We start from the raw sequence: 12845 nt of genomic DNA, 5'->3' as shown, positions 1-12845 counted from the left end.
ATGTGGAGTTGTTTGATGGCTTATTTAATTTAATTTGAGTGATTTCTTCGAGACTAGAGAGAGCATCACAATACTCCTCATGACTGTTCTACCACTCTGTGATAGCAGTGTACTGTTCCTGCTGTGGAGTCAATAATGGGTATTCTCTGTTTTGCATGAACAGATCAGCAGATTAGAACAAACCTGGACAGCTCTCAGACACTGCTACACCCAGACTGCCATTATGTACGAAAAACAGCTGAAACCATCTTGCAAAGCTCTGCATGAGGGACAAGATGAGTGGACTAGTGAGTATGAGTGACACTGGTTTCTATTTGGCATTTTAACCATTTTAACCCTCCCCCTACTGCTTTCCTGTGTGGGGAGATGAGGCAGCTGCTCTTTCCATAGCTGTGCATTGTATGTTAAAATGATTATGTAAACTTGTATAATGCCACGTGATTATGAATGGAAGCAAACGATCTGCCAACCAAACATCAGTATGTGTTTGTGCTTGTATCCCTGTAGAATTTAACATTCTTCCCACGTCCCTAATTCCTCTGTGTCAGGCAGAAACTGACACATTGCATCACCTTGCCACAAAAACAGGAAAAAAACCATCTCTCCTCACAGGAGAATTATTTCTGGCAGATTTTGCTTCTTATTTGCTTTGTCTATTAGATCAGAGGATGAATCCTCAAATAAAAAGAATGGGTTAGGTAATTCTGGTCACATTAGATGCCCCTTTGCAAAATTCACTGCAGCTCTAGTTTCTAAAGGGATGCAAGACAAAGAAAATAATTTCTCAGAATATTTCTGCAAGAGAACAGGTAAACCGTAAAAACCTTTTAGCCTCATGGATACTTTTATTGGAAGTAAAATAAACATTTTAAAAATTGTTTTATTTTTAAAATGTTTAAAATTTTTAAAATGTTTAAAATACCTGTTTAAAACCTCTGTTCCACTGTCCAGTAATTCAGCAGAGCTTTCCCCTGTAGCAAATGCAGCTTTCCAACACTGATTTGTGTTGGTCTTTGTCCCCAGCCAGTTCACTGGAAACTGGTAGGACAGGTTTATTTAAGGTAAGATTTTTGAAGGCTCTTTGTCCTCCATTTGAAAGATGGAAGACAAATAGCAGTTTCCAACTTAAAAAAAACCCACTGCAGTTACAATACCTTCTTCAGTTAACAATAATGTCTGATGATAGGATATATGATTGTTCCTCTGTTTCAGGAATTCTCAGTGCTCCGCAGAACAACATAACAGTGCCACTGCTGCTGCCTCTTGTCACCTTGCTGGAGCGGCAGGCTGTTGTTTTTGAAGGCGTGGAGCTGTGGGAGAGCAGTGACCAGAGTGGTGAAATAATGCTCAGGCACTTGGGCACGGCGCGCCTGCTGGCCCAGCACGCCCGGACCTTTGGCCTGACGGCAGAGCGGCTGCTGCAAGGTAGGAGAGGCTGCTGCACTGCAGCCCAGCTGGGCTGGTGCCTGCACAAGGGCCCCTGCATGTCAGACAGAAATTCTCCTCTTTGGCAAGAGCTGAGAGCAGCAAATGTCCTGCAGGAGACTCAGTCTGAGGACAGCATCAATATTGTTTAAAAGCAGACAGTATATGACTCATAACTACATCTCTCCAGCAAGCATTTTTGCTCATACTCCAAGTCCTTATGACTCAGTATGCTGACCCTTCTGGCAACTGAACAGAAGTACAGTACAGACTGAGGATAACTTCCTGTCTTCTGTACAATATACAATTCTGACTCTGATTATTATAAATAAAATACCACCCTAAGAGTCTTTACAACAGTGCAAATTGCACCACTGAGATTGTGACCACTTACTGCCAGAAAGCAACATGTTAATATGTGACTTTATTTTTCAGACTTGCAGTGGAAAAGTTAAAGGAGTGGCGAGAAATATAGTAATTTCTGCAGGCACCATGTATATGTCAGTAATTATATTTAGGGTCTGATTATGATGACAATTCTAGACATTAGAACTGAGCAAGGCTAGCCTATCCCAATGTCCTTAAAACCATCAGTGTTACTAGAATGTCAAAGCTGGAAAGGATTTTCACTGTTTTACGAGCTTGTTAAAATCATTGTGCAAACAGAACCCAGTGCACTCAGCTTATTTGGGGAGAAGACAGTTTAAAGCCATTTCTACAGAATAAAAAAAATTTGCCTACTGATGATACCGTGTGATTCTTTTTACTTACTAGGTTTCCAGCCAGATGAAGAGCTGAGTGAAATCTTCAAGACAGAATTTCAAATGAGATTGCTTTGGGGCAGCAAAGGAGCACAAGTTAATCAAAGTGAAAGATATGAGAAATTCAACCGGATCTTAACTGCACTTTCCCGAAAACTGGAACCTCCTCCAGTGAAGCTGGTGGAACAATTAAGTATATAAGACTCTGGAAACACTAGTTAAGTGATATACTTGAAATAACCTTAGCATTCTTCTGGCAACTTGATACTGCACAAACTTCTTGCATTTCACGAGATGTTTAGAACTTTTAACTGCACAATGCACACTTGTTTTAAAACTACTGATTTCTAAACAAATTATTTATTTACTGTGTCACCAAGTCATTTACCTATCCCTTTAAACAGTTAGGTTATCCCTTTATTTCCCCAAAGTTGTAATGTTTTAATGATGCCAAGGAGTAAGGGCACTGGCATCTTAAATATTAAGATGAAGCAAATAGTGTAAATAAAATTATAGATTAATTATCTGACGTGGCAGAGAATTTGTTGTATAATATTCCTTTAATGAATATAAAAATGACTGTAGATAGAATTGTGAAGTGTATGTTTTGCAAAATAACTTGTATACTTACAAATCACAGAAACAGTGCAAGTTGCAGAAATGATCCTTTATACGTAACCAGAAGGTTTAAACATCACTGTGCCTATGAAACCAGAAAATTGGTCTGTGTATGTGTTGGGAAAACTTCCCCTTTTTCACAGACAGTCTGTAGTACTTCAGCTTTTGCTGCAGCCTGCACAACAGCTACTGTGCCTGGAATGAATGATGAAATTGCAAGAACAAACAACCCAGACAATTAAAATGCTTTCAGACATGAGTAAATGTGGGTGTATGTATGCATTCAACTTGCTTCCTTTACTGAGGTGAATCACTTTGGTAAATACTTTTTCCTTTTCCTTGGATAAGGCAAAGCATATGGTGTTACTACTTTTTATAGGAAGTCAGCATGCACAGAGTTTATTATACAAGGAGTCCCAGCAGAGCAGCAAATCTCACAGAACTGGTGAGTAAGGGTTATCCTCAGATGTTACACAAATATTTAAGAACTACAGTCAGAGCTGCGTGTGCTTGCTGGCAGTAAGGCTGTTTCTGGAGTGAGATGTTACTTAGAGCACTGACAGTACTGGAGTAGGATAACAACACAACCAACACCAGAATCTGTTCCTCCTATCTACAATCACAGCAGAGGATTTTACCACCAGAACAAGAGTTTACAAACCTCAGACTGAGAGTCTGTCTGTCAATCTCAACAGAAGACAAATGGGGAAGCTAATTACTTAGACCATGAAAAGATTTTTTTATTCCATGAAAATATTCTCAACAGAGAACACTATTTTTAAACAAAGCATTTAACATTTAGGAAATCAACATGTGCACAAAAAAGGATTAAAAAATTACTGGAAAATGTCTGATTCTTTAAGACAACTCACGTTTAGAATTTTAGAATAAGTGATTTATAAGCTGTGCAAGTACAAATACCTTTTCCTATGTTTAATAACCCTCATACAAGTTGCACTATCCCTCTTGAAAGCAACCTGCCTCCAAAGGAAGCAAATCCTTGATTCAGAAAAACAAACAGTAGTGTGAAAAGAACATTTAGTCTTTTACCAGGAAGTTTTATTACTGACCTCTGAGGCTATTAGCCAGGCAGACCACAGGCCCTTAACCAGAAAACACAGATCACATTTCTTCCTCTTCACAGAATTATAGAATCACAGAATATTCTGGGTTGGAAGGGACCCACAAGGATCACTGAGTTTTCTCCAAAATAAAAAAGCACTAGATTTTAAAAAATGAAAAAAAAGAAAAAAACCAACCCCAATCCCGACAAACCCCCCCAGACTCCCAAACCCAGAAAACTACCTAAGTAGTTTTGTCAGTATTGAGTAATGTCACATTATTATATAAATAACCCTGTATACAAGCTCCAAAAATCTAAACTTTAGAGTTTAATAGGCCCCAAAGTACACTAGGTCAAGCTGTGTAATAGTGGTATACATAACAAAAGGAATAACCTCTACACAAGTCACTCAAATTCAGCTTTACGGGTAGTACAGTTCCTAATAACACTGAAATGAAAAAGAATCCAGCACTGCTGCATCCACATATTGCTTCAGACCCCAGAAAAACAGGATGTTTTAATTCTTATTCCATAATACACTGCCAAACAGCAGGTGGCTGGGTTGACAAGCTTGTGTTGATGTCAGTATCCCTCCCCCCAACATCTCTAGTCTAATTCTTATCACCCTAATCAATCAGATATGATGTATTTATTAATAGAACCACAAATGGGAGGCAAGACAACATAAGCAACAGGGGCACTGCAGACAACTATATTTACACGTATAAACATATCCAAATTTCAATTGTTTACAAGTAAAAGTGCACAAAGATCATTACGAAGTATCACTCAAATGTCACCTGGTCCATACAATGAAGCATCACCTGGAAATGGACTAGCACTGCAGTAATTGAAATTGGAACGTCATAGTGAAAAACTAAAAGACAGTTTCCATAAAAATCTTTTAAAAAAATATTAAAGTCAAATGAAGAGATACACATTTCAATGTATAAAATTCATGGATGCACCATGTATCCAGTAAAGTAGAGCTCTAGAAAACACCTACCGTGGCTACCTCAGCAGCTGCAGCACTGCGGAAAGAGCTGAGACACAAAGCCCTTTGTGGGATACTGTAAGTGGTAGTGTTGGCAAACAACAGATTTAGGCACTCTAGTTTAAGGCAGCAGTTGAATGGCAAGTGGTTGACTTCTGAGAACAGTCACTAGCTTGCAGTGGTGAATCCTCTGGTTGTGCTCCAGGCTGTCAGTGCTCACAACAGGGTACTGAAGGGCTGAAGATGGACCACAGTTCTCGGAGTTTCTCTTGATTGCATTGTAGGCTAGAGCTGAGATGCGTTATTTCCCCAAATCAACAAAACACCGTACAGTTGCTTATCAGTTATGCCAAACATCTGGAATGTAATGATGGTTGCAGTGGTATTGTTATAGCAGCATACATGGATACTGGGATGAAACTCTAGTGCTGAAGATATTTAAAGAAAATGATTTGTTACAAAATAAGAGGAGCGATGATGCCGAAGTGTTACACAGAACATGCCTGAGTGTCCGAGGCATGCAGGAGGAGGTTAACGGCGAGCATGGAGGTGGCACAGGCAGACTGATAACTGACACAGGGCTCTAAATGACTGCCAATACAAGTGAGTTGGAAAAGAGCGTAACTGAGAAAAATCAAAATGTAGCACAAGCTAAAATATAGTTTGTGCACATGGGACAACCTAGGACAATGAAAATAAAGCAATTTTAGGAGCAGTAGCCTTTTTACTCTGGTAATGGAACTCTATTTTCCTGCACAAATTGAAGATTTTGTAATACATCCTTACCTATATATGGAGATGCTAAGATGTTAGTGACTACTAAATGTATGTCTGCATGCATTCATGCAACTAGCTTTCCCTTGGGCCTCCCAGTCTAGCACCCCTCCCCTCCCCACCCCCACCCCCCCAGCAGCTGCATGTAACCTCCTTCAAGATCTCGCCCATTTTCTCAGAAACCCGCTTCAGGAACCTGCAGTCCAAGAGGAAAAAGAAAAGAACAAAGTTACTGAAGGCCTTTAGAAGACAGAGACGCGTGCTCAGTTCTAACAGGCCATTCTCAGTGGCTTTACATTAGCCTTAATTCCACAAACTCTCATTAGAAATACAAAATTAGCTTTTTCCCCCAGTAATGAAGTTGTGCAATGCAGTTTCCAATCCTCAGTGATTTAACAATGAGGAGAACTAGGGTACATTTAAGACACTGTCTTCAGACTAAACACAACACAATTCAAAGGCTTAGTTTACAGGCACAGATTAAGAAGATAAAATCATTCCCTTATCAGGAGCTGAGAGTTTTCAGTAAGACATCAAGCATTACATGTGATCTTTTTTTGTTTGTTCAAGGTATCTAGACTTAAAACAATGACGTCGTGTCCAATACAGAACATTCTACATTACAAGTACTGAAAAGGAAGGAGATAGGTCAGTGGACTTTCTGTCCTTAATCATAGTGTTTTTTCCTGAGTATTTTTGTTGAACTTTCAGAATCAGAAAACATTTTCCTGTTTAAGAAGTGAAAGCTGCCAAGTATTTGCTAAGGAAGGAAATTAATAATTTTCAGTAACTGAGTTCAGTTAGTTATTAGAGGAAAAAGATCACTGTTTCGAGAATTAAGTTAAGTCGAGAATTAGTTTAAGTCATAAAAGTGGGAACAGTAAATCTCAGAGATCTTTAAAACTTAAGTATTTTTTCAGTTCTCTATAACAACTGAGTATTCCATAGAACAAGCAGGAATCCTGATTTTTTCAGTTCAATAGCTGAACTGGATTTAGTGCTCTGTAAAGCAGGAAAGCAGAAGATGGTCGAAATTACAGACCAGTGTAAGATGCATAATTTAATGTGGTCATCTCTGAAAAGAATTACAGCTAACTCCTCATGCAAACAACAGATCATTGCTGACTTCTGATTCTGTAATTCTTTCCATGAGCCTGTATAACTTACAATTTTTCCACTATTTTCTCTGGGGAACGTACAACTGAGAGCTGCCAGTTTTACTGTTAGATATAGGTTACTGCACCTTTGCTGTTTTTCTCTAGCGTTACATCTATATATGATGTTGGCACATAGCCTTCCTCTCCATTATGTCTTCGAGCTCTTGTCCACCCATCTCCTTTGTCCTCCTCAATAATGTACAAAATTTCCCCTTCTTTCATTGCTAGAGTGCCTTCATTGTGACCTGGGAAGAACAAGAGGCAAAGAAGTCTCACTGCTCAGACAGAATTTCAAGTCATCTTTTTCCCAAGGCATGGTTTCCAAATTATATATAAACAGGAAGAATGAAAAATCTGTGCAAGAGAACATATGGCCAAACAGACTTAGAAAAAACCCAGTCCCAATTCGTAAAGTTGAATATTTTCCAATAGCTGTGCTAATATTTATCTTAAAACAGCACAAGTACAGCTCATGAATTAAAGTAATTTAGAAAATATCTTCACCGACCTTTTAAGCAATTAGTTACTCATACAGGTAATTTGCTTTAAATCATTTTACCTGTGTTCTTTGTAACAAATCACCCCTGCCTTACAGTCAGAGCATCTCAGTGCATGCAGTTAACCTTACCATCAAACGGGTATATTGCCTTGCAGTGTCCTATAGCCGGCAATGGATCATCATCCTCAAACTCATCATCAAACTCACTGGGATGGGCGTGCTGCTGTGCAGGGCCACGCACCTCCTGGTTGGCATCATCCGTGTAGCTCCCTTCAGGGCTGGAATGCAAGCACTGAGCATGAGGGCCCTGAGCAGTTCTTGGCTCCAAAACTCACAACATCCGTGCATCAGAGAAAGGACAGGTCATGGATATTGTTTTGGAATCCCTGTTAGCAGCAGTTTTTGTATTACTGGCAGAGGGGATTTACTGAAAAAACTCATCTAGCAAAAGCTTAGGACCAAATTCTGCTAGAAAAAGAAACATAAATTTGACATATCTGTCTCACAGAACATGGAAACTAGTGAGCCTTATGCAATGGAATAAGGTAGGTTTAAAAGGCACTGCTATTTAATGAGCAGGTGTTTCCATCAGATTATTTTTATGTGTTACCAGAATGGCATGAGGTGACCTCTAGAAGTGAGGGCCAGTTAAGATTTCCCTTTAGCAGGACACACACTCTGGGAGGACAACTAACACCCATCACTCCTGCAATCATCAGAGAGCTGCACAGACTCTAGCACAGGATCTAGAGCAGTAGGGACAGGACAGTGACCTCTCTCGGCCCTGGGTGACGAGGTGGTTGATGTCGCTGCTGTGCCGCCTGTCGCTTCTGGCTGCCACTTTACCTTCAACTTCAGAGAGCCAGGCCTTGGGGAAAGAGCAAATATTGGTGTCAAAGGAAAACTGATTCTAAAGCAGCACATTTAACAAATGCATTGAACTGCAGACACTTCACAGCCACGCAGAGACTGCTGTCAAATGTCAAGTCTCAATTACTTCACACAGAGCATGAACCTATCCTTTATGCTTACTTAGCCTACACCCCATACTAGTGGTAAGGAGAAAATCTTTAATTACATGTGGATTTCAGAATAAGGGAATAATAATAAATTCTTCTAAACCGTTTACATCTTTAATAATGTACATCCTTATTCTAGCTAGATGAAAATACAGCACTCCACAAAAAAAATTGTATTTATTTTCAGGAGCTGTACTCTTAAGTAGTTTTTCTGGGTGCTATATTTAAAATCTGTAAGGCAAAGTACAATTGTACCAATCATTTACATTGTCCAAGAAACTGTTTTAGATTCTAACCTCATTCTTGTGTATTTCCATCCGAAGACGGTCCATATTGCTCATGGTCTCAGTTAATTTTGGTTGCAAACTGCTTGGATCACCCATCTGGGGATTTTTCTCATAAACATCCTTCATCTTGATGAGGGCATCTCTAAAAACATACAAAACATGACAATAATTAATATACCAGTATTGATTCATTAAAGCTAAAATAATGTGTATGAGATCCTGAACAAGCACAGCAACAAGGAACTCCTGGTCTTCACACCATGCCTAAATCCTTCTCCCCTTCTGTCCTCTGCTTTCCTCTCTTGTGTTGTGCACAGGCACACAGGGACTGCAGCTGTTGACTCTCACCTATCCAATCTCAGTGCTGTTTCCCATCCTGTTTGTGATACACAATTTCCTAAATATTGGTCATGTTCTGCTCTTAAAGCATGAACTGCAGCTGTCTTGCTCAATGGACCCACACATTTTTTAACACACCATTTTAGAGCCAGTACTCCCTATGCAGTGTTAGAATCAAAATGAGTATTACAGTAAAGCAGATGGAAGCAATATTAACAGAACCTACATAGAACAAACTATGAACTTAACAAGGTTTTTTAATAGCCTGGCCTAGCATATTGTCTCCTAGCTTTTGACTACTGTTGGCTGAGGTAGAGGACATCAGAAAAAACAGAGAACCATGACAGAACCCTGGAAAAAACGTGCTCACTTTTGGTCTGTTTCCTTCTGCAGCTCTCTGTTAAGTTCATCGATTCTCTGCTGCAGCTTCTTGCGTCTTTGTTCTGGAGGGAGGTGGCTGAAGTCTTCCAGTGCAGGGCCCTGCAAGCAGAAATTCCATGACACAAACCACTGCATGCACAGGCCTGGGCAGCTGAACTGACATACCCACACATGGACAGTGCTCACTGGAAGCAGATGGACCTTCTGAAAAACTCTACTTGACAGACAGCTCTAGAGAAGAGCGCACGGAATAAATGCATGTTCTGCTGCCACAGTGCAGGCACTCGGTCACGGGGCTTTCTGCCTGCTGTGGCAGCTGGCTCACAGAGGTAACTCAGAATTTCTACACTTTATTTTTCTCAAGTCATGTACCTCCTCTTACATCCACTGCACTTTAAGATTTAGAAAGTACAGAGTAATTTGAGTCAGAACAAAAAACCTAGGATGTGTATATAATAATTATACACATATATATAAGGATTGTTTCTTTCTCTGTGGTCATTTGGATGGTATCAGAAGAAAAATACTGTATTTTAGATCTTCACTCCAAAGCCCTATTATAGTTCTCTTCCAGAACTTTAGCAATCCTAGAAAATATATTAAAACATACAAAGTTCTGATGGATTTTACCTCAAGTAAAACTGGTTCACACAGCACAGAAAAAACCTTTGTAATATCAAAATTCTTACTCAAAAAACCAACAACCAAAAAACTTCAGGGAGGGAAAAAACCCTTTTACTTCCCAAACTTTAAAAGAAATCGTAAACCAGCCAATTTAAGACCACCTATTATTATGAACCAACATCTGCAAACTTGATTGCAAACTTGGCCAAGATTATAATAAGCAGGATAGAAAGGCCTGGGTGAAATGCATGAGAAGAGATTTTTATGTATCTTGCAGGTTTGTTGTGAAAACTCTTCCCCTCAGGGTGGGAGACATTGACAGTCTTAAGAAAGAAATATGGTACATGTCTTAATCCCCAAAGGTTTGGGTTTGTTTGGGCTTTTTTGTGATCCGATTTGCCTAAGGAAGTTGGTTTTACCCCAAGGACTCCCCCTGCCACTCCAGTAACCCTCCATGGAGGCACACCAAACTGGCCAGCATTTATTTTGTCAAGAAATTTTACAGAAACTTGACTTTGAGATTTTGACACAAGCCTTAGGCTCAGGTGCCAACTTTCCAACACCTTCCCTTAAAATCTTCTCACCCCTCAAACTTTTCTGCACTTGTAAAATCAATCTCATTGCTTTTTAAGAAGGGATTTCAAGATAAAAGAAGGGAAATCAAGATATGATGTTTCCAAAATAAAGCAAGTGTTTCTTTCTGGAGGAAGAAGAACACACTGTGTATAGTCTCTAAGTCCAGAGATGCAAAATGACATGAACAAACTTCCCAGTCCCTTCAGAAAGTCTTCCAAGAAAACACTGTTAAGTGGAATACACTACAAAGAAACAAAAGTACAGTCATGTCCTCTCTATCATTCTTCCTTACAGGTCAGCTTAAACCAGAGTATCCTGAAAGATGAATCAGAAGAACAGAGGGGTTTTGCTGATTTTTTTACTGATTTACTCTGCAATACAATATTGGATTAAGGCAGGGTTTTATTTAATGAAACATCTTCCTACGTTTCTAAGCATAAATGTTGTCTACCGCAACTTTTTTTTTCCAAATTCAAAGGAGTGCAGTATTCAGTATTTCTTCTTTACACAAATTTTATAATCTTTTCATATATATATTTTATGTTGCTTAAACAATTTTCCTGACAAAGAAAAATCGCCAAGTATTTCCATCATGACCAACTGGTGAATTGGTCAATTCTAAAATTCCAAAGTTGCAGATTTAGTTGCAGCCAGATCACAAATTAATTGCCTTACATTAAGCATGGATGATTAAGAAGACTGTGCATATGAGTGGAAAATCTGAAGATGTATCCCAGCACCTGGCTTAAAGCAGTTATGGTATGGAAACACTTTCAGAAGATTATTTTCATGCTATCTCAGCAGAAGTACAGCAGACAGATCAGCACACAGGCTTACCATCTTCACCGACCACTGCACAGTTCATTTGAAAACAGAAAGAAACGGGAAATTATTTACATGCAATGACCAGTTACAAAAGTGACTAATGCCTAAAAATGTATTTTTAAAATATCACTTAAGGATTGACATTTTCATTTATAAAAAATACATTTTACTATAAGCATAAGAAAAGAATTGCTTTAAGAGTTACTGATTTAAAATATACTAGATGATAACGGGTACTTTTACAAAATTTTAACAGACAACTTCATTAAACTATTTTTGATTTTTAGTGTTCTGAATAAAGGGCTGAGCCTTCTGTTGTAGGAAAAGAAACACACACACAGCCAACATTACACAAAATAGCAGAATTTGATGATGATGGACTGATCAGCCATATATAAAAAAATTTGTTAATCATAGCTCAAAATCCACTACAATTGCTCTTACAAATGTAGTTTTTGCAATGTATTTACTTTATTATCACAGTAGATCTAGAATAAACAGAGATCTTTTTCAAGTCTAGAAGTAATTAAGTTTACTTTCTGAAAACAGCATTTGGGTCATTGTTGTTACCTATAATTATTTTAGTCCAGATAAAGAACAGACATTTAAAGCATAAAGACTTTAAGAGTAAAGACTTCATCCTTAGAAGAAGCAAATAAAACACAGGTGCCAGGAACTGAATCTTGGCTTTAATATTCACAGTATTTTGAAGATCTACCATGCTTTTAATGATTTGGACAACCCTTTCCAGAGAAACACCCAAGCAACTTAGAGGACAGATATTTCAACTTCACTTTTAACCCTGAGCAGTTTTTAGCTGTTGCTTGGGGCACACACACAGCACTGAAATTTCTAGCAATGAGGGAAGTGAAGCACCTTCACAAACAATACTTTGGTAGGAATCTCGAAGTCCAGAGATGCAAAATGACATGAACAAACTTCTGGTTCCTTTCAGAAGGAGTCTTCCGAGAAAACTCTGTTAAGGTTTACAGGTCACTGCTGGTAATACAGGTATTTATTTTATGTACCAAGCGGCAGAGACCTCTCACAAGCACTGTGTGGAACTGTTAAGATTTCAAAGGAGAAGCTGCAGCAGGTAACAGCAGCACTAACACAGCAAGCTACTCTTGCTCACTCCTTCTTTCAACAACCTACAGGTACTGTCTGCTGCTCTTGCTCTGCATCATGACAGGACAATGTGCTGTGTGAGGCACAGCGGGGAGGGACACTGAGTTTGTGATCTACAGAGCCCTGAGGGAAATCTTGTACAGGGCCTGTTAAACAAAATGAGCAGCACGCTTCACTGGCTGATCCGTGCCAACTCCCAGATAAAGCTCAGCAGAAGCACACTGAGTACCATTTACAGGGGCAGATGATGGGGATAGGACAAAGGGGAACCTTCTTAACTGGAAGAAGATAGATTAAGATTAGATGCTAGGAAGAAATTCTATATTCAGAGGGTGGTGAGGCACTGGAGCAGGCTGCCCAGAGCAGCTGTGGATG

General features: G+C 39.2%; 2 protein-coding genes across 7 annotated transcripts in view; one reads left to right on the top strand and one right to left on the bottom strand.

Annotated features, from left to right (window-relative positions):
* The window catches only part of BCAR3 (BCAR3 adaptor protein, NSP family member), a 67667-nt gene extending 64952 nt beyond the window's left edge, over nt 1-2715 (top strand). For all 4 annotated transcript variants that reach the window (XM_063407520.1, XM_063407522.1, XM_063407521.1 and 1 more), the window contains 3 exons: nt 164-287; nt 1213-1425; nt 2200-2715. In XM_063407520.1, the coding sequence (XP_063263590.1) occupies nt 164-287; nt 1213-1425; nt 2200-2387 (525 nt within the window). In that variant the 3' untranslated portion in view covers nt 2388-2715. The remainder of the gene's footprint in view (nt 1-163; nt 288-1212; nt 1426-2199) is intronic.
* Nucleotides 2716-3519: 804 nt separating this feature from the next.
* The window catches only part of FNBP1L (formin binding protein 1 like), a 55919-nt gene continuing 46593 nt past the window's right edge, over nt 3520-12845 (bottom strand). Inside the window, exons 10-15 of one of the 3 annotated variants that reach the window (XM_063407527.1) lie at nt 9307-9416; nt 8607-8739; nt 8065-8159; nt 7421-7569; nt 6879-7037; nt 3520-5831 (exon numbers count right to left, since the gene is read on the bottom strand). In XM_063407527.1, the coding sequence (XP_063263597.1) occupies nt 5824-5831; nt 6879-7037; nt 7421-7569; nt 8065-8159; nt 8607-8739; nt 9307-9416 (654 nt within the window). In that variant the 3' untranslated portion in view covers nt 3520-5823. Of the gene's footprint in view, nt 5832-6495; nt 7038-7420; nt 7570-8064; nt 8160-8606; nt 8740-9306; nt 9417-11354; nt 11370-12845 lie in introns of those variants that run through there. The other 2 variants (XM_063407528.1, XM_063407525.1) reach the window with 2 other exon arrangements.

Source organism: Prinia subflava, chromosome 10 (genome assembly GCF_021018805.1).
Source record: "Prinia subflava isolate CZ2003 ecotype Zambia chromosome 10, Cam_Psub_1.2, whole genome shotgun sequence".
Classification (NCBI taxonomy): Eukaryota; Metazoa; Chordata; class Aves; order Passeriformes; family Cisticolidae; genus Prinia; species Prinia subflava.
The sequence above is the reverse complement of the archived record's forward strand: the minus strand, read 5'-3'. Positions and strand labels throughout refer to the sequence as shown.